The following is a 26,511-nucleotide window of genomic DNA, read 5'->3' on the forward strand; positions in this document are numbered from 1 at the left end:
GGATGAGTCGATTCCGCAGACCAAGACTTCAACCGCAGCTGAATAGAAAAAGAATGTGTTTCAGCTGTGTTACTGGCACAGAGAGGATGATCAAGCTGGAGGATCACAAGTTGTCTTTATATCCATAGTAGGGAGTACTCACAAAGTTGACGATACGTGATTAGATGCCGGCTAAGAATCCAATATCAGATGCTAAGAACGGTGTACGACGCAATAGCCCACCACACACTACTACATACAGCCCAGCCAGGGTCAAGGTAACAGCCGAGCGCCGACCGTCACTGTGGAACCTCTCTCGTTTGTGAGGCTAGTCGGGAATCCAAACCAGATCCACGTTGTAGGTGAAGGTGCCAAGACCATCGGGCCTCTCTCAACCAATATGCGCCCCATCTTTCCCCCGTTCCTGCGGTCATTGCCCGGCCTCGATCAAGGAGATTTGATGCATGTAGCTATGTGGACAAAGCACCTTCTCCGTCGGCGCGTCTAAGGTGCTTCTAGGGGGGAGAGTGACAAACTAGTCCCGATAAGCTTTCTGGTGACGGAGCTTGTTTCTTCCATATGAGATTTCTCATATGCCGACTGACACAGAGTAGAAGCAGAGCTCGTTCTCCTGGAGCTCACGGTTATTGGATCACCAACGGCAACAAAGTCTCCAAGACAGGGGCGACGTGGTCCTTGCGGGACAGCCCCCAAATCCGGCATGGGCCGGGAGCGTACGAGTCAGGCGGCCGACAACGGTAGTGGTGAGGCTCGCTGTCTTTGCTCAATAGAAACCTATCCGGCCGAGCCAATGTCGCTTAAGATCTGGTAGTGTCGTTGAATAGAACACTGCGTCCCCTTTCTGGTTTGTTTTTGGCTTACTACAGTAAACTACGAAACAGCATGAACAATCAGCCCTTGGTCGATCAATGCGGTTGATCTGGACAATAAGCTTAAAGCCCAACGGGCGCCGGGCATGCTTGGACATGAGTCATGACCTGGAGGTCGGGTCCATGAAGAGTCTAGACTGGATTGACCCCTATACATTCCAACCTAACGGTATTCCGGATTACTAGCCCGAATTCAGTGCTGGTTGGCCGCTTCAGATGGGTGGCCCCCTATTGGCATGGATACAAAGCGGCCAGTATACGACTTCCAGGGATAACGGTTCAGTGCTGCGGCGGAGATCGATATGACTTGATGGGGCCATAGTTTGTCGCAGATATTGATCACTCGATGGAAACAATACTCACCGGAAAGCCTATATAACCCGTTGCTTGAGGATATCAAGTTCTGGGTTGGTTTCGGGCCCACTGAGATACGGATCCAAGGATTGCCCTTGTGTACTCGGACGTCTTATATCTCTATATTGTCATCAAGCATCCGGAATTCGGTATCGGAACAGGCCAAATGCCAATGCTCAGCAGTTACGTGACCTTAATGCCAAGCATTCTACTTGCGGATGCGAATCACACTGATATCAACTACCGCCGGGTAGGTTCCGACCCTGCCCGCTGCTGACTTGTGCAACTTCTACCCCTGGGTTTGATGGAGTTGCAATGGCGTTCGAAGATGCCCTTTGATTGATTTGACAGAGCTAATGGATCGCCACTATCGGTATCACAGTTAAGTTGATTTCCGAAGTTTTACCAGTCCAGGTAGGCAGCTTGTTCAGTCAGTGTCAGTAAGAAGTACCAGAACCCAACTGACGACATTTGGCTAGCGGCATATATCCGCCAAGAGTGCAATCTATCACAACGAGGCCCAAGCAGCTGGTACGCAGACGATTCATGCAACCAACCCATCCTTGACAAGCTCGCCCTGAACGTACACTCTAGCAATGTTGCGATCATCCCCCGTCATGAGGAACTTTTCGAAGATGGTCCTCAAACCGTCTGTTTCCTCGCGCACAGTCATGACACTGAATGACTCGTCCGATGGGCAAGTCACCCATATGGCATCGAACTCCTTGCCCACGGCAAAGTTCCCAATCTTATCCTCGAGACAGCACACGGTGGCACCGCCCAACGTTGATAAGTAGAAAACTTCATCCAGAGACAGCGCCTTATCTTTGCCGCTGGACATAGCTTCCCGGGCGTTGGAGGCTATGGTTGCCTGACGAATGGTGTCAAGCATGCTCGAAGAGAAGCCACCCCCGCTGTCTGTGCCCAAGCCAACCTTGATGCCTCTGTTCAAGAACTGGCGTATCGACGCAGCCATGAAGCCACCGCCAACCGTCATATTTGAGATTGGGCAGTGCGCAACGCCGCATCCGTACTCTAGAATCTTGTCCATTTCATAATCGGTCATGAATGTGCAATGCGCGAGAATTGATCGCTGGTTGAGGAGACCGTAGTGGTGATAGAGGTCGGCTTCACTCGAGAACTCGGGGAACAACTCCCTCGTCGCCTTGATCTCCTGCTCAGCTTCATTGAAATGAGTCTGGATTGCCAAGGATGGGTCTTCAGTTGCCATTTTCCCCAATCCCGCCAGCAAGTCTGGTGTGCAACAGATGGCAAAGCGTGGAGTCAGAACAGGTCGAACTAGCTGCCCAGCCGGGTCAATCTGCCGGATATGCTCCACACACTCGGCCGTTTCCCTCAAGGATGATTCGGCAGATTCGTCATGAAGGTAGCTCGGCGCGTTGCGGTCCATGTTACATTTCCCTACGAAAGCCCGTTGGTGTAAATCTTTGCATATATCTGCCAGGATCTGCGTCGCTTTGGCATGCTTCGACCCGTAGTAGGAGGCGGTGGTGATGCCCTGCTTGAGGAACCCTTTGACACAGCTTTCATAAACCTTCCGAGCATAAACCGGGTCTGAGAATCGGGCCTCGTGAGGGAATGTGACTTGCTCGAGCCAGTCGAGGATGTGAAGACCCTGGCCAAGGGAGCGCATGGCCCATTGAGGGGCATGGTTATGAGTGTCGATGAATCCAGGCGATAAGAATTGGCCCTTTTCAAGCTTTTGGACACGTACGTTATTCGGAAGCGCCTTGGATAGCTCCTCGGCGGAGATTTCGTGATAAAACTCAGAGATCAGTCCATCTTCTCCAATGACGAGACCTGCGTTTTCAAGAATCTCTACTTGGTTGGGGCCAAGAGAGTGGACGAGAGCGCCGTGGAAAGCTAGGGCTTGAACCATTCTGACAATAACACGGGACCAAAAGCGGACAGTAACTAATTTGGCGGGTTAGGAAGACTCTTGTGGTGTGTTTCAATCACAGGTTGCCGGGTTGAGATATCGTCCGAGAATTATCTGGTAGCTGATGATGCCACGTGAGCGGTGTAACCCGAGGAGGAGAGGAGAGTGTGATATTTTAGTTATCTTATCGTCATAGAAACGGGCTTATCGATTGAATGTTCCCCGATTTCAATACTTTGACAGGCTGGATTTCCATGCATCTCACGGCACTGCAAAGGCGGTCAGACCAGAATTGCCGATGTTCTGTTCTTCTCACTCAGGCTCAAAGCGGCTCTTGCCACCGAGTCAATGGCAATCCCAGCCCTAGTGCATCGTTTGCATACTATGTAGTGTTGGCTGTGGTAGATATAACTTCATGCACGCATCCATGCGGCACACGCGCTCATAGGATTCTAGTTGACAGTCCAGAGGAATGGGATCAAAAGATAGACAAGGATTTGGGGGATGCTAATCTTCTTGTAGCGCGTATCCGCAATGGTTGTTACACAACAAAATTATATCTGCAATTATTGGGTGGAAAGGGGTAGAGGGGTTCCCCTGCGGGCTTGACCCTGCAATACCCTTCATCTCTCGGTCACGGACTCACGGCACGCCAGCTTCACACTAGAGGCCAGGAACACCTTATCAGACAGACATATCATCAATCAGCGGAAGACTGCAAGACAGGGAATACTTGAGTACGGCATTGGGCTTCGCGATCAACAAGGCCACTCCTTGTAAAACGGCTTACCTACGCAGTACTGTTGCGACATTCAAGACAATCAATCTCGGAAACAAAGAGGTAATAAAGATTGCCGAGACGAATACAGGTTTTGATCTCAGCATACATGTCGATAACGCTCAGTGACATCGTCGGCCCCAGTGTCAGGGACTCCGAATGATGCAAACTAGCCAGGGCAAGCTGCTAGGTATTGGGAACAATAGGTAGCTGTATACCACAATCGCGTCATGTGTGTCCCTTAACTCCACGGAGCTATAGCTGTTGTGGATGCTATTCTTGGCCCGCTAACTTCTCTGGGTAAGACGCTTCACGGGCCGACAGGCATTTCTGATGTGAGATTTGTCTTCGTAGATCCCGACGGCGATGAGGTGCTCTGGACGCGCGTCAGCTGGTGCCATGGATTGGGTCCCCCCCCTGGCGTTCAGACCAGTCGTATCCAACTGGATATTGCGCCCAACAACGCCACATTCGAGAGCCACAGTGGCACAGGACTTAATGTCGGACGCGGCGTTATACATCTCACCTGACGTACCCCCCCCCTGGCTGACCTGACCTAGGCCCACCCGAAAATGTAGATTGATCCTGTATTAATCTAGGATCAATCCATAACCCTAACCCTTACACCCTTCTATATGACAGTAAAAAAATAAACATATACCATACGCTAAACTAACCACTGACCCTAACCACTGACCCTAACCACAAACCCTAACCTGTATCTCTGAATTTTAGAAGAATTAATTATACCTCACCTGACGTACCCTCCTTCTTGATAGGGTTAGGGTTAGAGTGGGCCTAGGTCAGGTCAGCCAGGGGGGGGGGTAGGTCAGGTCAGCTGCATCCTGAGTGGCACATGAATCAAACCTGTATTTTCCGGGATGAACGTAACCGTGTGGCGGGTGTTCTCGTGGCGCCCCTCTCGAATGACGACTGCCAATGGACGGCACCATTCTGCCGGTGGAGAGAGGCCGTTTCCCTGTTTTCCAGGGCGTCCGTCATCGGATCCGTGTGCCGGCGCGCCACAGACCGGAGACAAGCTGCTACTGCGGGAGCAGATGTTGCTTGATCACACATATCCCCGCAATTCACGTCATGAATCCCTCCCTCGCCGTCATGACGGTGCTTCTCGACCCGAAGCTGAGTCTTGGGAGTTGATTGCCCACCATCCGGCACCCCACATGAGCTCATGCTAGCACAATCTCGGACTTCATACATTGGCCACTGATGTTGTCTAACTGGTGCTGCCGAAACAACTCTCGGCCTGGACCAGTTTTGAAACTGTGACATCACATTGAAATTCGGATGACAATGGACGTAACACGTTCATGACAAGAAGTATATGATGCTCGGAATTCCTCGTCTTAGGAGGGTATGTTTCAAGTCAACAAGACAATCTACAATCAACACCGAATACCAAGAATTGTTTTTTGATACCCCAACATACGCATAGCACCAACACTGTTTAATACCAACTATTTCAACTCGACATCAAGCACATTAAGAATCAGTCATCATGGGTTTGGGCTCAAAGATCAAGAACGCACTCCACAGCGACGACTCACAGGGAAGCCAGCAGCCCCCAGGAGCATTCCCTTCGGATTCCGCAACCACGTCAAACACCAAGCACAACACTCCAGGCACCACGAGTACCACGGGCGCCCACACCGGCAGTCACACGACCGGTGGTTACTCGGGTGGTACCACCAGCACGCACACCGGTCCGCACAGCGGTTCCCACACCGCCGGTAACACTACAACAGGGTATGATGATCCCGATGGTGTCCACGGCCCTCATGGCAAGAAGACCTTGAACAAGGCGGACCCTCGTGTAGACTCGGACCGTGACCACCGCGGCGCTCCTGGTTCTGGCTTGTCTGGCAGCAACAACGCCCATGGCCACACTTCCGGCTCCGGTTTGACCGGCAACAACACCACTCACGGCGCTCATGGCACAACCACCGGTTCTGGTGTAACCGGCAGCAACAATCCCTATTCGAGCAACACCACTACGGGCTACGACGACCCCGATGGTATCCACGGCCCCCATGCTGGACGTGCGGCCAACAAGATCGACCCCCGTGTCGATTCTGATCGCGACCACCGCGGTGCTCCCAACTCCGGTCTGACCGGAAACAACACCTACGGCACTAGCACTGGCTCCGGTCACGCCGGAGGCTTGAGCAGCAACACCCACGGCGGGGCGACCGGCGCTCTCACCGGAAACCACACCACGGGTTACGACGACCCCGATGGTGTCCACGGCCCCCACGGCGGACGTGCGGCCAACAAGATCGACCCTCGCGTTGACTCCGACCGCGATCACCGCGGAGCTCCTGGTGCTGGGCTGACCGGCAGCCACCGTCCCGTCAATTCCGGTGTTGAATTCGGCAATGGCCCTGGCCACAACAGACCGTACCCCGGCGAGAACCTCCGCAACACCCAGGACCCATACTGGGGCGATATAGGTCGCGATGGTCGCACCGGTACTCACAGCACCCAGGGGCATACCGGTACCCTTAACAAGGACCTGCCTCTGCGTCCCAACGAGCCCAGTATTGGCCGGGGAGGTCCCCAGGCCGTTGGCGGGGGAACCTACAACGCTGCCGACACTCACCACCACGATCCTGCTTCCAGCGTTGACCGTTCCATGGAGGGACGTGACTTCACCCACCCCCATCAGGGCGGCAATGCCGGCATTGGCGGTGCCGGTAATGATCCCTACAGCGGCGTTCACGGAGCTGCTCACAATCCGCAGGCAGCCCTCGCCGGCGGCAACTCGAGCGACCCTTATGACACTCGCATGAGGGACAGGGACATGGGCCGCGAGCGTACTGGCCATGGTGCCGCTGGCGCTGGCATTGGTGCTGGTGTCGGAGCTGGTGCCGCCATGGCTGCTGGTCAGGCTGCCCACAAGCATCACCGGGACGACATGCACGAGTCGGGCTACGGCTCGGGCAACACCCGCGCCGGCGGCCTGGACTCTGGCCTCGGCCACAACACCGCTTCCCACGGTGTTTCCAACAGCCACGGCGGCGTTGGCAGTGGCGCTGGTAGTGTCGGCGGTGTCAACGACCACTCCCGCTCTAGCCTCACCGGTAACGAGCCTGGCGTGCCCAGAACCAGTATGCTCGACCCCTATAACCAGTCTCCCACCACAACGGGCGTCCAAAGCAACGTCTCCGGCGGCAAGGGTGGGCACTATGGGGGGCGCGACGGATCACCCCCATACAACCAAGGTACGCACAATTCCCATATCTCGGGCACCACCGGCCTGGGATCCAGCAGTATGGGTCCTGACCACTATGGCCCAGGGCACGAAGGAGCCAAGGTTGTCCATACCTGCACCCGCTGCGGCGAGGACAACGATATTAGCAGGTACTTCAAGAAGGATGCGGTTTACCGCATGGGTTGAAGTATGATCTATCAAAGATCAACTGTTGTATACCACATTGTGTTTTCATAGTTAGCCATAATTATCATGAACCATAATGATATGATATCTTGTCGTATGATCTGGATTTTTTAAACTATTGATAATAAAGTAAAAGCATGCGCGAGGTGTAGGAGTTCCAACCCAAGCTCATCTGGCCATGATGATAAAATTAGCTTTAATCTGTGACTAGTACTATTCGGTGTTATTTCTTTACCGGAGCTCTACCCATCTCACTTCCATATCCCGATCGGAAGTACTCGAACAACAGCATTGTCTCACGCCTATCCAATGGTTACTGTTCGAGCTCCTCTCCAACAGGTAATAAAGAACTGCGCCAGGCAGTCTGTTGCTTCGGGACGGAGCGGAATCTCGTGCAAGATGTGGTGCAACCGGGCCCAATAGTGGCGATACACAGGCACACCTTCCATCCCGGAGCTAGGGTTCCCAGCCGCCCCGACCTGTCATTGCACAGCTTCGTCACATTATCTTCAGTCATGCCCTGCACTTGACTGTTTACTAGAATGAACTTGCCGGGAATGAGGCTATTGTTGAAACTGTTGTGGAAGCGCTCTTGAACATTGTCGGGCCCAGTGGCCAGATAGACGGTGTCGGTGCGGTACTTGAACTTGACAATGCTCTTCTTTGTCAGCACTTCAGTCTCGCTTTCGAGAAACCTGCCATTATCGGTAATATATCGATACGTGGTTCGAAAGGAAGTCAACCCAGGCAGGCTTGGTGGCTTATCTTCTTATGTTGGAGTCAATGCAAAAGCAGACGATACTCAAAACAAAGGCTACGCGGCAGTAGGGTACCGTCAAATACCGTTGCAAAGACTGAAGGGCTGTTGGCAAACGCAGCGTCTCTTGAATGCATGGTCTTCAATTGGTAGTCGCAAAAATATTATGACTGAACCCGACCGAGTGTACATACGTATCTTGGCGATATGCTAGGGTGAGGTACAGCGAGGTAGTTATCACATAGTGGCGGCTAAAGGGTACATGGACCGTCTGAAACTATCTCGGCATGTACAATATCATCACCCGACGACTAATTTGCTTCTGTCTTCCTGACGTTTGTATCCACATAGTTACGACACTAAACCAAATAGTCTCTCGCAACTAGGGCTCATAATGCCTGATATGGTGGTTTCATAACCAGCTTAGTATCGTGTATCTAAGGAAGGCCATACATATATCTTATTGTCGGTAAGAGTCACATATGCTCTGGAGTTGTTGCGAAACTGTTGTCCAGGGAAATCAAGTTCCAGGATTGGATTCATTTGGAACATTTTATGATTGGGCAGTCGGCTACATTATGTGCTCCCACTGCACAAGCCGATCCGTTGCTTAGAGAAACAGCACACAATTAGGTTTACTTTCAACGAACAGTTGAATATCCGAAACTCCGCTCCGGAGTTGTTATTTGCTGAGTTAGTATGGAGTCAATAAGGGTCGACCTTCGATCGTAAAGCTATTGTGCCTTGTTGCAATGGCAACCATTCGGGATCTAGCCTTGTTGCAACCCTGGTCTTTCACTTAGGTATGTAATCACTAAGCCCACCGTGGACTAGTTGCTGCGCGTCTCAAAGCACCCAATGTCAGCTGCATCATCCTGCATCAACCCCTTGCTTGCAGGGGTTGATTGCCCAAAGAGAGATAACTCCGATAGGCTGAAAGGAGCGTTGACAACTTCTGCCTACATATTGGACCACAACCCCTCACCTGGCCTCAAGCGTTGCCAAACATGATAGGAATCTGGGAGAAATGGTAGGCCTCCATGATGACAAGTCAGTAGACTGATCCGATCTAGTGGCGCTGCAGACCAATCCCTCAAATCGGCAGAGCCAGTTGCTCTTTCTGATTCGGCATATAACAGAACAGGCCTGTTGTTGGTACTTGTAGAGCGCCCAGTATGCCGAGAAAACGCAAACAAATCCGTTTTGAAGAAGGCGGCGACGAGGATTGGTCCGGTTCATCGTCAAACTCTTCGAGGTCCAGCATCGCCTCCTTCCATCGGGAGTCTTACCCCAAAAATGGAAAGACGCGCATTCCTGCGAAATTGGTCTCGAAACGAGCCTTGATCGATCTGGGTTATCCGTTCGTCGAGGAAGGCACTACAGTTGTCTTGCTTGTAGCACTTGACGAGCGCCTCATTGACGAAGTTCTGAAGTTGAGCGAAGAATACCGCAGGTCGGACGCCGAAATCGAGGACCACAGCAGTGGAAAGCCGATAGATTATCCCAGAGACCGAGGCTTCGATTGGGTCAACGTGGAACTACCCGCCGAGGAAGGCTCCTTACAATATTCGGCCCATGATGAGGCATCGGATGACGACCTGGACTCGGCGTTTGGCGATATAGGCCATGATGAGCACGAAGGACCGATCGCCCACTCCGGAGTTCTTAGTCTCAACACTACGAAAGCGTTTGGAGAAAACGCTTTTGACCTCACGGCGGGTCGGTTCCCGTCTTGGAATCAGGAGAAGTCAGAACTCATCAACGGCACCACGCATCTTTACTCGGTCCATGCAGCAGAGTTTTACATGGACCGAGCAGGAAACCAGAGGGTCACGCTTGTATGCCCTAACGATCCCGGAAACGGGCTGAGTGCTCCGTCCTTGGTGCGCATGAGATGGCTGTAAGTGCGACATTGTGTTACGGAAATGGGTTGATCGATGTTAAATCCAAATGCAGTCACGTACAAGCTCGGTCCCTGAACCTTTTGACCCTCGAGGTAAACCGGACAATGCCTCTCCCAACTACACTTACTTATGCTTTTGGCTAATCCTATAGCAACAAAGGATCTTGTGGCAGACTGCCCTTATATATCACATCCCTTGAAATTGGTTGCCCTGACGGTTCTCAAGGAGGTCGCAGCCCGGTGCACAAGGCCATCGGAGACTGGGTTGTACATTGAACCCGGGTCAACCATTCAATACATTGGGAGATACAACAGATCCCTTGGAAGTTATCCGGGCGATGCAATATCCGACACAGAGCCTGTAGTGTTCTTGTCCGCGCCACACCTTATTCTCGCCGAAAGGGCACCCCGAAAAGAATATAACGGAAACCATTGTACGAGGAGTCTTTCGGAGGTTCTCTACGGCTACGAAAACGGAAGCCATGAAATTTCGCGTATTATTCAAGGTGAAAGTCAAAACTCCACGACACTGCAAGTGCCTCAACTTTGGTCTTTAGTCGTTGGTACGGGTAAGCGGTGATGCACGAATTTCTGAATCCCGAGTTTTCCGCGAGAGGTATCTAAATACAAGAGTAGATTTGATCATTACTAGCTCCGAGCTTTCCTCGGAAGAGGTGCGGAACGACCTGATTACAATCGACGGAATAGATTCAGAGACAGGAGTTTACACCATCAGACTCATTGATGAAAAGGATACCTTCCGGTACAACATTGTCATCAAAACAGACTGTAAATACGTCGTAAGTGATAATTAAGCCCTCCCACCTACCATTCTACTCAAGATCGCACACGCTAAACTTGCCATTCAGGACTTTTTAAGACATGCTGTCTCCCTTGTGAGTAAGGGACGGTCAAATGCGGCGACCTATGATTTGATGGATGATTCGGGTGTCTTGATAACAGCAGATACTTGGCTAAGGCTACTTGTAGAAGGCTCCATCGAGGAATACGTGTTCTGCCTTCGACCGAGGCACGCAGGCCATAGGTCACCTAACGAGGATTTCCGCGCGTTGTCTGCAAGGCTTACGGCGGGCAGCCGCAGCAGTCTTGGAAGATACTCTCGTCCAAGGTAAGGGTTGGCTGTATCTCAAGTTATCAGTTTGGCTAACAGTTCCGCAGTTCCTTTCGCTCCGAGATTGCAAGCACCAGTCACAAAAACATGGAAGTGGTTGTACACCCTAGCATAGGAGCGTATGACGCTGGCTCTCAATCGTCACATTCAATAGACAGTGCCGAGGATGAAGGGTCCGATATGGATGTTGAGACATTGTCCATGTCTTTCTGGGCACACGTCAATGAAGCCAATTCCGAAGGCTCGTCGATCGACGGAATCGTGGATTTGACCTCGTCTGCTTCGGAGACAAGCTTCAGAAGGAGAGATTCACATATGATTCGCTCTCCTCAATCAAGCGACTATAACTATGTGCCAGAACTTTTCGACATGGACCGGCATACGGAGTTTAGACGTGGGAAGATTACCAAGGTATTCGGGAGCTTAGCTTGGAGGTTCTGCTCTTTACTAACCAGTAATACCACAGAATGAAAAGCCCAACTTGGGGTCAGAAACGGCTTATCCAGGTGGTGTGCCTGATATGCGATTCATCTTTCGACGTCGAGAAACGGCTCGATCGGCTGACAGCCGCGATAGCGGCCCAACAACGCTACCTTCATCAAGACAACGATCCGCTGATAGAAGTTGGAATCCTTCGAGAGCGTCGACATTCACTTATCCTAGCGGGTCGCCCCTCGATCCAGAACCACCATCAAGCTCATTCGATCTTCACGAGACTCCCGGATCGACGTTACCCAGGGATTCACCATACCGTAACCCGGGTCCTGTACCAATGCTAGACGCGTTTCTCAGCAGTGGTTTTGAAACGGAACCCCCACCGCTCAACACGCCAAAGATGGATTTCGTTCCATTTCTAGCATGGCGGCTGACGTGGAAAGATGATAAAAGATCAAGAGCCGAGATCGACAGGACACTGTTCCAGCTCTTGAGCAATCTCAACGCCGGCCTCGAGTCGGACAAAGCTGGCAAATGGTATAGAGCATCTTTTGAATGTACCCAAGCCCAGCTTTTGGAGAGGTTCCGGTGTCTTACGAAAACAATGTCCTCCTTTTCTGGACAATCCGAGGCGGCACACGAGGTCGGGGGATCAATGGCCAACTCCATAGCCGCCGGCCCCCTTGATACCAACGCAACAGCAATAGCGGATTCCGAGTCTCTTCAGCGGGTTCAACGCCCAGCAGAGAGTCCTGACGCCAAGGATGCCTCTAGAAGGGTTCCGCCTCGCGAATCCACTTTGTTGGGTTCCACCGATGTCGACACTGCAGACGGCGTGCTTGATGGTGATGGCGGGTCTTTCCATCGCCTTAACCCCAACTCGGCTATGGAAGCTGTGCCAGACGACGCTAGCAGTATTACTCGCAGCGGTTATTCGAAAAACCTGGGCGAGTTTCTTTTGCGAAGAGTTCTTGACGTTTCTCGTGACGTTTTTGGGGCATTCCTTCCGAGAGACGGGGGCTTCGCTACTCACACGATGTGCGAGCGGTTTTGGGGAACGGTGGATATGATATTAAGAGTAAGATTGTTTTTTATACGCTCTTCGCCCTCCGCCACAGAGTGAGTTGCTGACTCGATTATCTCGCAGCAAGTTAGATGGTCGTTTGACGTGCGAGATGTGACAGAAAAGGGATCTTGGTCTGTGGTCCAGCCGCCGCCGCCAGGGAATGGCTTGTCCCCGGATTGTCGTGACTGTCAGCAGGGCAAGGTGTATGAGTGCGCGGAAGACGCACTGGATCACTGGCACGACAACCACACTTATACACTGTGCTCAAAGTCGGCGAAACGAGGCAGGCCATTTGACGATCCTTGTGTCGTCATGCTGTGTCGGGCGAATGGGATGGCAACGCCAACTACCCGACCGGATGACATACAGCGCGAGATCGTTTCTAGCGCGGAGGTATTCTGCAGAGAAGTCCAAGCCATTATCGACCAAACAGAGGAGCTGCACAAGCTCGTTTCCAGCGTTTCCGCCTCAACCGACCCGATCAACGCCTATAACTGCAGACCCCATCTACCGAGCAGCCTGGTCAACGCGTTTGAGGGGATACTCGGCCTGTTTGTTCTCAAGGCCAAAGAACTTTCGTGGATGAACAGGTTTGCGGCCAAGTCCGGCTCCTCGTACAGCCGCAACGCCGAGCGCAGGTTGAGCCGTCTAAAGGAAGCTTGTGAGTCGACGTCAAGACGCGTTCGCGAGCATCTTGTCCGGGCCAGGGAAGACATAATCATGCTGGGCACCACGAAGAGAGACTCTGAGAGAATCATCATCGCTCCCATCGGGCCCGAGTTCCTGGCGGCATGCTTGATAAGTAGCCTACAGAACAACGTCCCCGTGCCGGGTACCGAGAGAAGAAAATTAGACCTGGTCGCCCACTATCGCAACCACACCTCCCGGCTATGGTTCAACACAAGCAGGAAACCCACAAGGGGGGCCTTTGTTGCGATCCATGCGCTGGAAGAGGAGCTGGAAGCCCTGCGGGTTGTCGTCGCTTCCCAGCAGCACTTGCTGAGGTCGTACCAGAGGCTCCTCTCGCCCCTTTCGTTCAGGTCGCGCTCGACAGACCGGCTGTACTACAAAGATCGCAAAGCGTCGTTTGACCTCGAAAACAAGTGCATACGTAGACAGCAACGGAGGCTCGCCGAGCGGGACAAGGCACTGGCGATCCTGCAACGGAAGGCGAGGACGCTGCGGGACGAGACAAAACAAAGGATCGAGATACTCGACGAAGGGCACGGCAAGGCGATTCGCGTCTTCACCATTGTCACCCTTTTCTTTCTGCCACTGTAAGGTCCCTTCCCCCTACTCTCTTGCTGATTTCTTGATTTCCTTTTTTACGGTTGAGAGGACTAATTACCTGGGATCCGTTGGACCAGCTCGTTCGTCACGAGTTTCTTCGGGATGAACACGACCGACATCAGGGATACAAGTCGCGACCAAAGGGCCTTTTGGATCTCGGCGTTGCCCGTGACTTTTGGCGTGCTGGGGCTGGCATTCCTCTACGGGTACAAATGGGACATGGTTCTTGCATGGGTATCCAAGGCTTTCAAGCCGACTAACAGAAGCGCGACGCTCCACGGGTCTCGAGGCAAGGAACAGCTGACATGGACGACGGCGACGGGACACAAGGACTCGGGGCTGCCGGCGCACTATGAGAGGTCGAGCCCTGCTGGTTGGAAGAACAAGGTGTCGTTTCTTTCTAGAAGAAAGTCCAGAGCAAAGACCGACGACAGTCTGTTTCGTCCGTAACTACTTCGGACTTAAAAAAAATGACTCTAGGTTCGGATGGGTTGTCTTGCCCACAATGCACTACGCCGGGGGTTTTCTCGTAGCATCATCTCCTTCTTCCTGTTGGTCTCGCTCCTGGCCGTCAGAATCGAACAGGGTCTCCTGGGCTGGATTTGGAATGTCAGTCAAGAGTTGCAAAAAAAAAAGTCCAGGTAACGACGATGACCTACCGCTCCAGAGCTCGGCATACAAGCCGCCACGGTCAATGAGCTCCCTGTGGGTACCCATCTCAGCCACGTTACCCTCCTTGAGCACGATGATGAGATCAGCGTCGAAGATGGTGCGCAGCCTATGGGCCACGAATACGCTGGTGCGCGACTTCTCGCGCAAGATGCTGTTGATGTTGAGCATGAGGGCCTGCTCGGTGTGGGTATCAAGGGCGCTGGTGGCCTCATCGAAGAAGAGCAAGGGTGGGTCCTTGAGAAGCAACCTGCTCACAGCCAAACGCTGCTTCTCGCCGCCAGAGATCATCATGCCACGCTCTCCGACTTTGGTCTGGTACCCGTCGGGGAGCCGCTCGATGATTTCGTGGATGCGAGCGCGCTGGGCGGCGGCGATGACGCGCTCCCGGGGCGCAGACATGTCGCCGTATCGAATGTTGTGCTCAATGGTGTCGTTGAAGAGGGGGGTGTCCTGGGGGACGACGCCGATGGCCCGACGCAGGGAGTCGAGCTGGACCTGACGGACGTCCTGGTCGTCGATGAAGATGCGGCCGGTCTGGGCATCGTAGAAGCGGAAGAGGAGGCGGAGGAGGGTCGACTTGCCGCAGCCGCTGGGGCCGACGACGGCAACCTTCTTGCCGGCGGGGATGGTGAGGGAGAGGTTGCGCAGGATGGGGCGGTCGGGATGGTAACCAAAGGTCACGTCCTCGAACCTGATCTCGCCGCCCTTGGACAGGGCCAGGGGCTTGGCGTCAGGCGCGTCCTTGACGGAGACGTTGACCTTTTGCAGGTTGAAGAGTGTCTCCATGTCCAGCAGAGACTGGCGCAACTCGCGGTAGACGGAGCCGAGGAAGTTGAGGGGGACGGACAGCTGGAAGACCAGCTGGTTGACCATGACCAGGTCGCCGACGGTCAGCGTGCCGTGGGCGACGCCGTCGGCGGCCAGGTACATCATGGCGGTCAGGGCGGAGGAGAAGATGATGTTCTGGCCGCTGTTGAGGAAGGCCAAGGAGGTGGCGACCTTGATGGAGCTCTTCTCGTAGGCCTGCAGGGCCTTGTCGTACCTCGAAACCTCGAACTTCTCGTTATTGAAGTACTTGACGGCCTCGTAGTTGATGAGCGAGTCGACGGCGACGGTCGAAGCCTTGTTGTCGGCGGCGTTGGTCTGTCTCCTAAACTTGGTCCGCCAGGCCGTCGTCCAGATGGTGAAGGCCGTGTAGCCGACCATGGTGAGGATGGTGATGGCGGCGAACTTTGCGCCGTACTGCCAGGTCAGGATGCCGCAGACCATTGATATTTCCAGGGCGGTCGGGAGGATGTGGAAGACCATGCTCGTCAGCAGGAAGCTGATGCCCTTGGTGCCGCGGTCGATGGCCCTCGTCAGGCCGCCCGTCTGCTTGGACAGGTGGAAGCTGAGGTCGAGGCGCAGCAGGTGGTCAAAGACGTTGCAGGCGACCCTGCGGATGGCCTTCTGGGCGACGGAGGCGAAGACGGCATTGCGCAGCTCCTGGAAGACGGTAGCGCCTATCCTGGTGGCACCGTAGGCCAGGACCATGCTCCCGGCTATGGTGGCGGCGGTGCCGCCGGTGGCGGCGAAGTCGATGTTCATGGAGTCGACGATGCTCTTGAAGTAGAAGGGGACCTGGACGTTGAGGACCTTTGCGCCGATGAGCAGGGAGACGGCCAGGGCGACGCGGACTTTTGTGCTGATGCTGTCCTTGGGCCACAGGTACCGTGACATCTCCTTCATGATTGCCCAGTCGGCCTTGCGCTGTTCCTTCGCGCTCTTCTCAGGCAAGGCCAGAGGGTCGGCGGCGGCGGCGGCAGGCTTCTTGGCCTTGGCCGGGGTCTTGTTTCCTCCATCGCCGGGTTTCGTCGTGGCGTGGTTCGTCGTCGGGATTTCGCGTCTCGAGGGTGCGCTCGTCTGGAAGACGCGGATCGGTGCCCGCGGGCTCTGGGGGAGCCACGGCGGACGGCAGAAGTGTATGTGTGCGATGCCTCGGGGGCAGGCCAAGGGAGCCTTGGTTACGGCTCGGATTATCATCGTTGTCGTGCCCTGCGCCGCAACTCGATCATTTTCCTTTTCCTTGTGTAATCTGCGCGCGAGGGTCGGTCAGCGACGGCGAGTGACATTTCCAGCCGAGATGCCGGCTTGAGAGGGTTCCGGGAATGTTTGGAGGGGTTATATTATAAGAGGGAGCAACCTACCACAATTGAGAGAGCGACTTGTTGAGAGGGCAGACAATAGACCGAGTACGGCCACGGGATGGAGAGAAGAGAAAACTGGACAATGATCGGGGATAATAATGAGGACTCGGCGGCGATGGTGCACTTGAAGGCGGGAATGTCGCAACCCGAGGGCTCGGCTTAGTCTTTCGGAATGATGCAATCGCCGGCGCCTTAGGCACCTTGAGAGCCCCCCGATTGGTCTCCACACATGCGGGTCCACTTCTAAACACCGAGGGCCGTCAGGGATGTGCATGCTTCTCACCGAAACTCACCGATACACCGAGATAGGCATTTCGGGACAGCAGGAAGCACCATTGTGTCAAGTTGAAGAGCAGCAACTGGAGAACTCTACTTCCGGGGTTGGAGCTCATGTGCAATATGTTCATCTCATACTTCTATCCATGGATTCTTAACCAGATGTAATATCTCCCTCGCTGCTTGGCTCAACTAAGTGAGAACACAGGCCTGCCAACAACAGCTTCGACCAAGAAAAGTCTCCGCCTCTTGTTGGAAGGCGTCTTCAATTAACTGGTCTTATGAAAGTGAAGATACACCATTTTTGAATCATGGCTTAATTGAAGTGAGAGGAAGTATGAGGAAGCATGAGGTAAAGTATGAAGTGAAGCAGGCGATGAAGTGAGATTCAGAAGTTACCATCTCCTGCACCTTCCAAACGGCCCACATTCGTACCTGCCTCCTACAACCTAAACCATTGGGCTCTTTCTTCTTTCAATCTTCTCATGCGGCAGGAAAGATCGGTCGTCTCTCTTGTACTCGAGAAGGAACGATTCTTCTTCAACTGCCAAGTCTCTGGACCGATCACACAAAACTTTAATCAACCACACCTCACTTCTTCCACTCGTTATTCCGGCAGAAACAGGCCATTGCAGCTAAGCTATCCTCGCTAATCGACAGATTTTATACACCCAAGAAGCACTCGAATGGAATCGTCAACTATTCCAATGGAATATTCTCAATCTTACATGAGCAGCTTCGGCAGCAACGACCAGGAGTCAGTTCACACGTTCATCACAGATTCTTCCACTATAATTACTTTGTACAAGATTCTAAAAAACTGTCAGACTCATCAAAAGCGGCTATTTGGCCGACTGCGAGGTCGTCTGCGATGGCAGGACCTGGAAGCTGCACAAACTCATTTTGTGCTCGCGATCCGACTATTTCAAGGGATGTCTCCCTAATGACTCGTCGGTATGTACACTTGTCAGCCACTGCTTCAATCCGAAGAGTTGACATGGTGCCTAAAAGGACTCGAAGAACAACAAATTTGTGATTGAGGACTTCAATGCTGACCAGATGGAACTGGTCATATCCTACATCTATGCTGGCAGTAAGTCGTCATCCTTATCAAGCCAGTTATATTCTGGACACTCCTCTAACGCTTGTCGTTTACGTGTTAACCAACAATGTAAAACTACCAGATGTCAAGTTCGCGCGCATCATAAGTGAAGGCAAACGCTTGCAGACCGCGATGCAGTTGTTGGTCTTGGGTAATTACTTTGTCATTGGTGAGCTTTTGATCGACGTCAATGAATTTATTTTCAACGACATCCTCCCTTCGATCACCCGTCACCCGACCACCCGTTCTCCTCGCCAAGAAGTCCGTTCTGTCGACCTCGAAGACTGGGTTGCCGCCTGCCGTCTCGTCTACGGCACATTATCAAAGACGAAACGCAGCAAAAGCCTCAGGGTCACCTTTCTAAAACTCACTTTTGGGAGCCGACTTCTCTGCAAGCAGATTTTGAAGATGTCAGAATTCAAGACGCTCTGCTTGAAGTACCCCGACTTCAGTAGCGACAGCATGATCGAGCTACTTGGCATCGGTGCCATCGTCCTGCAGTAACCGTTAATGCGTGAAACGAGCTGATACCAGAAGATGATGGATGCTATGGCCGGAATAGTTGGATTATGGTTGGACTTACACTTGGGATTCTGTTTGGATAACAACGGTATTACACTTGGAATTCTATTGGGATAACAACGGTATTACACTCGGAATGAGGTCATGGGCCGGGTCTTGCAGATATGCGCAGCTTTTGGACTTATTTCCAAGGAACATGGAACTTTGCCCTTTCTAGCAGACGAGCAGTTTGATCGACGATTTGCCTTCAGTCCGCGATAATAGCGCTCAATACACAAAACCCTTCTATTCATCCCCACCTCATCGCGACAGTCTCGTTTCCAGGCTTCGGCAAGACGGTGAACTGTGTAGTCAACCCCTTCCAACTGTTCGCGTCCCGAGGGTCGGCGAACGGAATCAACACCGCGAATCTCATTCTGTTGGTGCCCAAAGTTAGCTCGGATCCCAGCTCAACCGCAAAGCACTCATGCAACGCGGCCTCTTCGCCCAGCATCTCCAAGGGTCAACTCACGTATAGTTCCCCGGCCCGATTACGTTGCCGTCGGCGAGCCGCCCGAACCACCAGTAAGTCGTCGTGAAGCCGCCCGTCGTCAGGGCGTTCCTCGCGACGTCCCTCTCGGGCATCGCGAACACGTCGCTCGCGTTGTGGCGTGCTGGGTTGAAGCTCGAGGAGCTGCCGGAGCCCGTCCAGGACGTCGCCGAGCCGATGTAGCCCCGTCGGCCGGGGACCGGCGGGTATTCCCAGTCACGTCCCTCCTCGAAGGCTGACTCGTAGATCTGCAGTCAGTCGTCAGCCGTGGTTCGATCTGTAATGCCATCCCCATCCTCTTTTTTATCAAAGAAGAAAAGGAAAAAGAAAACATGGACGAATGAGACTTACATCCCATCTGACCTCTCTGGTCCCCCACTTGATCTTCATGAATATCTTGGGAAAGTCCTGCGCCGCGCTGCTGAGATCGAACGTGAACCTGCGTCGAGGGTTAGCCCGCGTCAGATTCCCCCCTGCCTTCAGCGAAAAGCGAATGCTTACGTCGTTTTGTTGCTGTAGGCGGCCGTAGACCTTAGCCACGGATACGTCCCGTGGAACGGGCTTTGCATCTGTTCCTTCAGATCGAACGCCAGCCCCTGGAACGGCACGCCGAGGACCTCCCCGTTGCTGCCTTTGACGAGCACCCGGCCGCCGTACGCCGGAAGCGCCGTCTGGTTGACGCCCTGGGGGACCTCGAATTCGAATCTATCAAAAAAGGTCAGCATCACCTTCCCCCTTTGTGCGTATCGTTGACGTTGGGGGTGTTCGGGGACGAACTCACTTCGCCTTCCTCTCCTCCCCCGGCCCGAGCTCAAACTCGTCTGGTAGAGCGACGTCGACCGAGATGTTGGACGGCACTATCTCGGGACGGTAGCGGATCCTCGGCGTCTCCCCCGGGTCCCGGGCGTCGTACGCCTTGAGCATCTCGACCCCAGCCCAGCTCTCCACCGCGAAGCTGTACGTCACCTTGTCCGCGCCCGTGTTCCGCACCGCCATCTCCTGGCCCGCTCGGAAGTTTGCCGTGTCGTTCAGCCCGAAGCGGCGGAGCTCCAGCGCCGTGTCGTAGCCGACGACCTTCCTCGCGTCGATGAGCCCTCCGCCGACCTGCTGCGACGGCGCCCTGAAGGCCGATTCCGCCGCCTCCTCAACGTACGGCAGCCACGGCAGCGACGCTCCGGAAGCGACGATGCGCATGGTGAGGTCCCGCGCGAATCCCTTACCGTGCACCGACCTCCCGCCGTGCTTGGAAATGTACAGCGCCGCCACGCCCGCGACGTACGGCGTCGCCATGCTCGTGCCGCTCAGCAGGGCGAACTGGTTGTCGTCGCCGCCCGGCCAAGTGCTGAACACGTCCGTGCCGGGCGCCGCGATGTCCGGCTTCACCGACAAGTCGTACAGCCCGCCCCAGCTCGTGAAGTACGACGGCCGGCGGACTGCGCCGTCTTCGTCGTCCCCCGCGGTCGTGGTCGTGTTCGTCGTCGTCGTCGTTGCGTTGCTGCCCCTCTTGACCTCGGCGCTCGCGACGGCGAGGACGTTCTCGCCGGCACTGCCGGAATTGGCGTAGTACGCGCCGCCGCTGCCCGAGTTGCCGGCGGCGACGGTGACGACGACGCCCTCCGCGGCGATGCGGTTGGCCACCACCGCCCACGCGTTCTCGGCGAACCCGCCCCGACCGCCGACGCTGGCCGTGATGACGTCCATGCCGTCGTCGTACGCTCGGAGGAACGCGTCGATGATGGTCGCCTCGTCGGTGCCGTCGCCCGGCCCGAACACTTTGTACGCGTACAAGCTCGCGCGGGGCGCCACGCCCTTCCACCCCGACGGCCCGGCCTCCCCGGTCTCCTCCCCGGCCAGGATTCCCGCGCAGTGAGTGCCGTGGCCCTGCTCGTCGGCGGGGTCCGCGTCGGGCCTCTTCTCCCCGCCGAGCGCCCAGTCGTCGCCGACGAGGTCCCAACCTCCGGCGACCTTGAATCCCGGGCCGAAGCCGCCCCCGAGGGCGGCGTGCCGGTACCACACGCCGGTGTCGACGATGCCGACCTTGACGCCCTCGCCGAGGACTCCCTCGGCGTGGAGCTCGTCGACGCCCGTGGCCCAGTGAACGGCGTGCGCGGCGGCGGTGGCGGCGTCCGGCTCGACTCCAGTCTGGCGCTTGACAGGGGCGAGCAGCCTGATCTTGCCGCTGGGCCAGACGCCCACGACGTCGGGGAGCCCGCGGAGCGTGTCGAGGTTGTGGCTGTCCGTCTCGAGGCTGGCGCCGGAGAAGACGGCGGACTCGAACGTCGTGAGCACCGTGATGCCCTCTTCGGACGAGAGCTTGTCGCGCTTGGTCTCTGCGTGGACGCCCTGCGGAGGGGGGAGGTTTCCAACGTGTTAGCGGCGGCAGGTCACGGATCGGGGGGAAGTAAGGGCGGGGGCGGCGGTTGAGCGACGTACGCTGGCGAACTCGATGATGAAGCGCCTGGCTTCGACCTCGACGTCGGCTGGCCCAGGGGCTTCGTCGTCGTCTTGCTGCGCTGCGGCGCCTCTGGCCACGAGAGCCAGGGCGGGCAATAGCTGAGCGAAACGCATCGTGACTCCGGCTCGAGTGACAGAGGCTTAGTCCGATAGCTGCGGTATCGACCGGAGGCGAAGGGGGGGAGCGGCGAGGACAGGAAGCTCTTTATTTACCAGCTGGGGTGCATCACAAGCAGTCGTCGCCCCCGCCGTTGCAATCTACTGCCCCCCCCCTTCGTGGACAAGGGGGCGGCTGTACCTGCATACGATCCAACCCAGGAGAGGTAGGTCGAAAGCAATGCTGGGTCCGGGCCGCCCATTTCGGAATGAGCCAAGGCCGGAGCGCTGATGACGGGGGGAAATGTCCGCAAGTTGAGCGATAGATCAGGCTGGTTGGTGTGTGCTCGGCGCCCCATCGGGGGATTCGAATTATTTCTTTCTAACCAGACTAGACGAACCCACGAGAGGGACGACTCGGAGAAGCCCGAAGCTGAGGCGAGTAGAGAGTCTCTTGACGGTCCTCGTCCGGCATGCGTGACGGAGCACGGCCGAGCGACACGGGCTCTCCCAAAATCCCAAGACATGGATCCACCGCGACCGGGGGGTCCCGAAAGTGCGCAAATATGCTCTCGAGTCTTTGGGAGGAGAGAGAGAGGGGGTCCTCTAAAACAAGGCGCGCGCTTTTCAGTCAAGATGCTCCCGGGAGAGTCTCTCGTCTTGACATTCTCCGAGGGTTTTCGAGGGGATCGGCCGAGATGCTACGGGGATACACTGAAGACGGGACAGTTCTTTCGTCTCGCCCCGACCGCCTGTCAAAGCCATGACGCTCCCCCCGCCAGCCCGAGTCGGATTCGGAGTCGGGGGCCGATGTGTCGATCCGATGATCAGCAATGTGACCTTCCTTTCTGGGGCATCTGTGCGTCCATCCGTGAGCTGTCAACCGTCGGTCGGCCGGTGGCCTGTGAATTGATTACCGCATCTGTCAAGATGTGTGCTAGGGGGGATGGGGAGGGGATAGATAGATAGGGCTGGCGGCGGCAACAAGTTCTGCGTGCGGACTTGACGGCATCACCGACACAACCGCGGGACTATCCGTAGTTGTTGTTACGATTTCAGTGTATCTTTGATTGTCAACAAGAATAGTCTATATGCACCTAGGCTGGGGGCCCGTCTCTTAGGGCCAATCCCGCTTCCATGCTGGGCTCATGCATCATGCCTCGTGTCAACTACCCTGCTACTCGATGACGTTCTCTGTCAGAGTACCAAAAAAGAAGGGGGAGAAACAAATTACAAAAAACGGCTTCATGATGGAGAAAGAAAAGAAAAAAGAAGAAAAAAGGACAATCAATCACAACAAAGCAACGCCCTTTCTACCCATACTCCCGGCTGTATGATATTCCACTTCATCTCCCCCCCCCCCCACCCCCCACCTCTCTCGCTCTCTCTCTGTCTCTCCATTACAGTTTGCTGTGCGTCGTGTTGTGTCGCTTCATCCGGTGTCACTTCTCCGACTCGGGGATGTGTCCCTCGACGGTGCTCAGCGCGGCGAGGTTGACCTGGCCAAAGTGCTCGTGGGACTCGCCACCAAGGCCGACGCCGACGAGCAGGGCGACGCACTCGACGACGTCTTCAGGCTCGAGCAGGTGCCACCTGGCCAGCGTGACCTTGGTGCTGGCGCCGACGGTGACGGTGAAGACGTGGTCGTTCTCGAGCTCGGTGCCGGACAGGCCGTTGAGAGAGCGGAACATGTCCTCGTCGGTGAAGTCGTCGCCGAGGCAGAGGACGAACTCGACGCGGCTGGCCTGCTTGTCCGACGCCGACGCCGAGTTGTACGTGTGGACGAGCCGCTTGGCGATCTCGCCCTTGTTGATGAAGGTCGGCCGGACCTCGAGGTTAGCCTTGCCCTCCATGACCTCGACGTCCCACTTCTGCGCGACGGTGGCCTGGAGCTCCTTGTGGCATTCGCGCGCCATGTGCAGACCCTGCTCGGGGTCAGCCAGCCGGTAGTGCCACGTCAGGGCGCAGCGCTTGCGCTCGACAAAGGAGCCTGAGTTGTGTTAGTGTCGTTGTATACGATAAGTGGTTAGAGAGGGAGGGAGAGGTTGAGAGGGGGGAGAGATAAGGTGGGTAGGGGAGTGGGCTGCTCACCTGGAACGCGGTCGGTAAAGGACTGGAAGACGTCCATGACCTCGGCCTGCCAGCCCATGTCGAACTTGTCGGCGAGGTTGACCCACTCGTCGGAGCCGGGGTTCTTCATGAAGCTGCCGTGCTCGGCGCTGAAGCCGAGGCCGGGGATGTGGCCGAGGTGCTGCTGGAGGAACTCCTGGTCGCGGCCGGAGATGATCCAGACGGCGTTGCGGTCGTCGCTGGCGAGGGCCCTGAGGGTCTGCAGGACGCGCTCCGAGGGGACGGCGGCGCTCGGCTCGCGGACGATGGGGGTCAGGGTGCCGTCGTAGTCGAACATGAAGAGGCGCTTGCCGGCGTCGCGGTAGGTCTTGAGCATGAGGGTGCGGTCGAGCAGCGGGGTGGCGTGGGCGGTCTTCTGGGTGCCGAGGACGTGGACGTGCTTGCGGATGAAGTGGTCGATCCAGCTCTGGACGTTGCGGGTGGTGACGTGGTTGTAGAGGCTCGTCTGCATGGCCATGCGCTTCTCGGGTGACATGGTGAGGGCGTTGTTGATCTCGGCGGCGACGCCGCTGAGGTCCCAGGGGTTGATGTGGATGGCGTCCTTGAGGCTGCCGGCGGTACCGGAGAACTCGGACAGGATGAGGGGCCCGTGGCCCTCGCGCTGGCAGATGACGTACTCCATGCTGGTGGTGTTCATGCCGTCGCGGACCGAGGTGATGAGGCCAATGTCGGCGGCGCGCAGCAGGGCAAAGTACTCGTCCTGGCTGAGGTACTGGGGGTAGTGCTGGACGGGGGAGAAGCCGAGGCTGCCGTACATGCCGTTGATGCGCATGACGAGCTCGTTGACGCGGGTGGCGATGCGGCTCTCGGGGTCGTCGTCCTTCTCCTCCTCGATGCTGGTGGGGGAGGTGACCTGGATGAGGACGACCTTTTCGCGCCAGTCGGGGTACATTTCGAGGAAGCGCTCAAAGGCCTGGAGCTTCTGGGCGACGCCGCGGACGGAATCGAGGCGGTCGCGGCCGACAATGATCTTCTTGCCCTCGTAGAGCTTCTTGAGGGCGTCGTACTTTTGGGTGACGGCGTCGGTCCAGGCGTACATCTCGCACTTGTCGGCGTTGATGCCGATGGGGAAGACGCCGACCTGGACGCGGGCGCCGTAGGCGTCGACGCCGCCGCTGTCCGAGGGGAAGCCGAGGACGCGGGTGCAGCAGGAGGCGAAGTGGCGGGAGTAGCTGTAGGACTGGAAGCCGACGAGGTTGGAGCCGAGGACGCCCTCGAGGACCTCCTTGCGGCGGGGGAGGCAGCGGAGGAACTCGGAGCTGGGGAAGGGGGAGTGGAGGAAGAAGGAGATGTTCATGTTGGGGACGCGCTGACGGAGCATGCTGGGCAGCAGCATGAGGTAGTAGTCGTGGACGATGACGATGTCGCCGGGCTTGTAGAGGTCGATGATGCGGTTGGCGAACTTTTGGTTCATGCGGTAGTAGTCGGCCCACTGGAGGCGCTCCTTGCGGCCGTCGGTGGGCTCGTGCTGCTTGTAGTGGAAGAGGGTGTAGAGGTCGTGCTCGGCGTAGCGGCGCCAGCGGCTCTGGTCCTTGAGGAGGATGCCCTCTTCCTGCTGCTCGTTATCGTCGCAAAGCCAGACGGGGACGGTCCTGATGGTCTTTGAGTGAGCGAGCTGGGCCTCGAGGCGGAGCTGGTCCTCGCGGGGCAGCCAGAGGCCGTCGGTGCTCGGGGGCGGGGTGGGCAGGCGGGGGTCGCCATCGATGGGGACGGGGGCGGAGAGAGTATTGAGGGAGGAGAAGTGGACGGTGGTGGCGGGCGGAGTGCCGGGGGGGGAGAGGACGTCCTTGGGGGTGTCAATCTCGCCGGTCCAGGCGACGACGGTGTGGTGCCACGGGGTCTCGTCGGAGGAGAGGTAGGCGAAGGAGTCGAAGAGGGCGGACTGGCCGCGGCGAGGTTTCAGTTCCTGGGCATATGTTAGATGGAGAAGGCGGAGAGGGGGGGGAAAGGGGTGAGAGGGAGAGAGGGAGAGGGAGAGAGGGAGAGGGAGAGAAACATACCCAGTCGGATCCCTTGCGGTACCTGAGGGAATGGGGAATGTTAAAGGTGGCCGAGATGATGTTGCCGCTCAGGTGGAGGTCGGGGTTGGCGGCGCGGATTTGCGAGAGAGACTCGCGGCGACCCATGGCTGCGAGGGTCATGCGCTTGAGGATATCGCGGCCGGAGAGGGGACCAGGCGAGCGGGGGAGTTGGGAGGAGGTCGAGATTTGTGGTGGTTGTTGTTGTTGTTGTTGTTGTTGTGATTGAGAAGATTGTGGGTTGGAGGTTGGAGGTTGAGGGGGGGAATCGCGGGGGCGGTCGGAGAGGGAAAAGTAGCTTTGGGCGTCGGCGGGTGGCGGGAAGTAACTGGGCGACTGAGAGCGGGAGGTGTCGCGGTAGACGTAGGTGTGCTGGTGGATGCCGGGGGTGACGGCGTCGGCCAAGGAGACGCTTCTGAGGACGGGGTTGGCCGGGTTGACTGGTGCAGGATTGACCGATGCTTGGTTGAAGTCTATGGGGATGTTTGGAGAGGAAACCTCGCGGCTTAAGTCGGCTGGCCGATCGGGTTGTTGTTGGTGCTGCTGCTGCTCCATGATGACTCGTGTTATTCCTCTCTTCCTTATTCCCTTTCTGGGCTCGCGGGGTGATGTGCGCCGTTGAGTTTG

General features: G+C 56.1%; 9 protein-coding genes across 9 annotated transcripts; 4 read left to right on the forward strand and 5 right to left on the reverse strand.

The window, feature by feature from the left end:
- Nucleotides 1-1,767: 1,767 nt before the first annotated feature.
- Nucleotides 1,768-3,123, reverse strand: GLRG_01767 (guanine deaminase; the record flags this gene model as incomplete). Its single annotated transcript, XM_008093101.1, has 1 exon — nucleotides 1,768-3,123. One exon carries the CDS (start codon nucleotides 3,121-3,123, stop codon nucleotides 1,768-1,770), a length of 1,356 nt encoding a protein of 451 aa, XP_008091292.1.
- Nucleotides 3,124-5,417: 2,294 nt separating this feature from the next.
- On the forward strand, nucleotides 5,418-7,316 carry GLRG_01768 (uncharacterized protein; the record flags this gene model as incomplete). The annotated part of the gene is made up of 1 exon (XM_008093102.1): nucleotides 5,418-7,316. One exon carries the CDS (start codon nucleotides 5,418-5,420, stop codon nucleotides 7,314-7,316), a length of 1,899 nt encoding a protein of 632 aa, XP_008091293.1.
- Nucleotides 7,317-7,618: 302 nt separating this feature from the next.
- GLRG_01769 (uncharacterized protein) lies at nucleotides 7,619-8,210 on the reverse strand (the record flags this gene model as incomplete). Its single annotated transcript, XM_008093103.1, has 3 exons — nucleotides 7,619-7,795; nucleotides 7,855-7,974; nucleotides 8,160-8,210. 3 exons carry the CDS (start codon nucleotides 8,208-8,210, stop codon nucleotides 7,619-7,621), a joined length of 348 nt encoding a protein of 115 aa, XP_008091294.1.
- A 1,038-nt stretch (nucleotides 8,211-9,248) lies between these two features.
- On the forward strand, nucleotides 9,249-9,977 carry GLRG_01770 (uncharacterized protein; the record flags this gene model as incomplete). The annotated part of the gene is made up of 1 exon (XM_008093104.1): nucleotides 9,249-9,977. The coding sequence occupies one exon, from the start codon at nucleotides 9,249-9,251 to the stop codon at nucleotides 9,975-9,977; it is 729 nt and encodes a 242-aa protein (XP_008091295.1).
- Nucleotides 9,978-12,921: 2,944 nt separating this feature from the next.
- Nucleotides 12,922-13,890, forward strand: GLRG_01771 (uncharacterized protein; the record flags this gene model as incomplete). The annotated part of the gene is made up of 1 exon (XM_008093105.1): nucleotides 12,922-13,890. The coding sequence occupies one exon, from the start codon at nucleotides 12,922-12,924 to the stop codon at nucleotides 13,888-13,890; it is 969 nt and encodes a 322-aa protein (XP_008091296.1).
- Nucleotides 13,891-14,409: 519 nt separating this feature from the next.
- GLRG_01772 (ABC transporter) lies at nucleotides 14,410-16,593 on the reverse strand (the record flags this gene model as incomplete). The annotated part of the gene is made up of 2 exons (XM_008093106.1): nucleotides 14,410-14,495; nucleotides 14,559-16,593. 2 exons carry the CDS (start codon nucleotides 16,591-16,593, stop codon nucleotides 14,410-14,412), a joined length of 2,121 nt encoding a protein of 706 aa, XP_008091297.1.
- Nucleotides 16,594-18,092: 1,499 nt separating this feature from the next.
- Nucleotides 18,093-18,639, forward strand: GLRG_01773 (uncharacterized protein; the record flags this gene model as incomplete). Its single annotated transcript, XM_008093107.1, has 2 exons — nucleotides 18,093-18,126; nucleotides 18,218-18,639. 2 exons carry the CDS (start codon nucleotides 18,093-18,095, stop codon nucleotides 18,637-18,639), a joined length of 456 nt encoding a protein of 151 aa, XP_008091298.1.
- Nucleotides 18,640-18,946: 307 nt separating this feature from the next.
- GLRG_01774 (subtilase) lies at nucleotides 18,947-21,754 on the reverse strand (the record flags this gene model as incomplete). The annotated part of the gene is made up of 6 exons (XM_008093108.1): nucleotides 18,947-19,073; nucleotides 19,169-19,434; nucleotides 19,538-19,625; nucleotides 19,688-19,891; nucleotides 19,968-21,529; nucleotides 21,620-21,754. 6 exons carry the CDS (start codon nucleotides 21,752-21,754, stop codon nucleotides 18,947-18,949), a joined length of 2,382 nt encoding a protein of 793 aa, XP_008091299.1.
- Nucleotides 21,755-23,178: 1,424 nt separating this feature from the next.
- Nucleotides 23,179-26,439, reverse strand: GLRG_01775 (glycosyltransferase family 20; the record flags this gene model as incomplete). The annotated part of the gene is made up of 3 exons (XM_008093109.1): nucleotides 23,179-23,726; nucleotides 23,828-25,772; nucleotides 25,867-26,439. 3 exons carry the CDS (start codon nucleotides 26,437-26,439, stop codon nucleotides 23,179-23,181), a joined length of 3,066 nt encoding a protein of 1,021 aa, XP_008091300.1.
- Between the last annotated feature and the right edge of the window lie 72 nt (nucleotides 26,440-26,511).

Source organism: Colletotrichum graminicola (genome assembly GCF_000149035.1).
Source record: "Colletotrichum graminicola M1.001 genomic scaffold supercont1.7, whole genome shotgun sequence".
Classification (NCBI taxonomy): domain Eukaryota; kingdom Fungi; phylum Ascomycota; class Sordariomycetes; order Glomerellales; family Glomerellaceae; genus Colletotrichum; species Colletotrichum graminicola.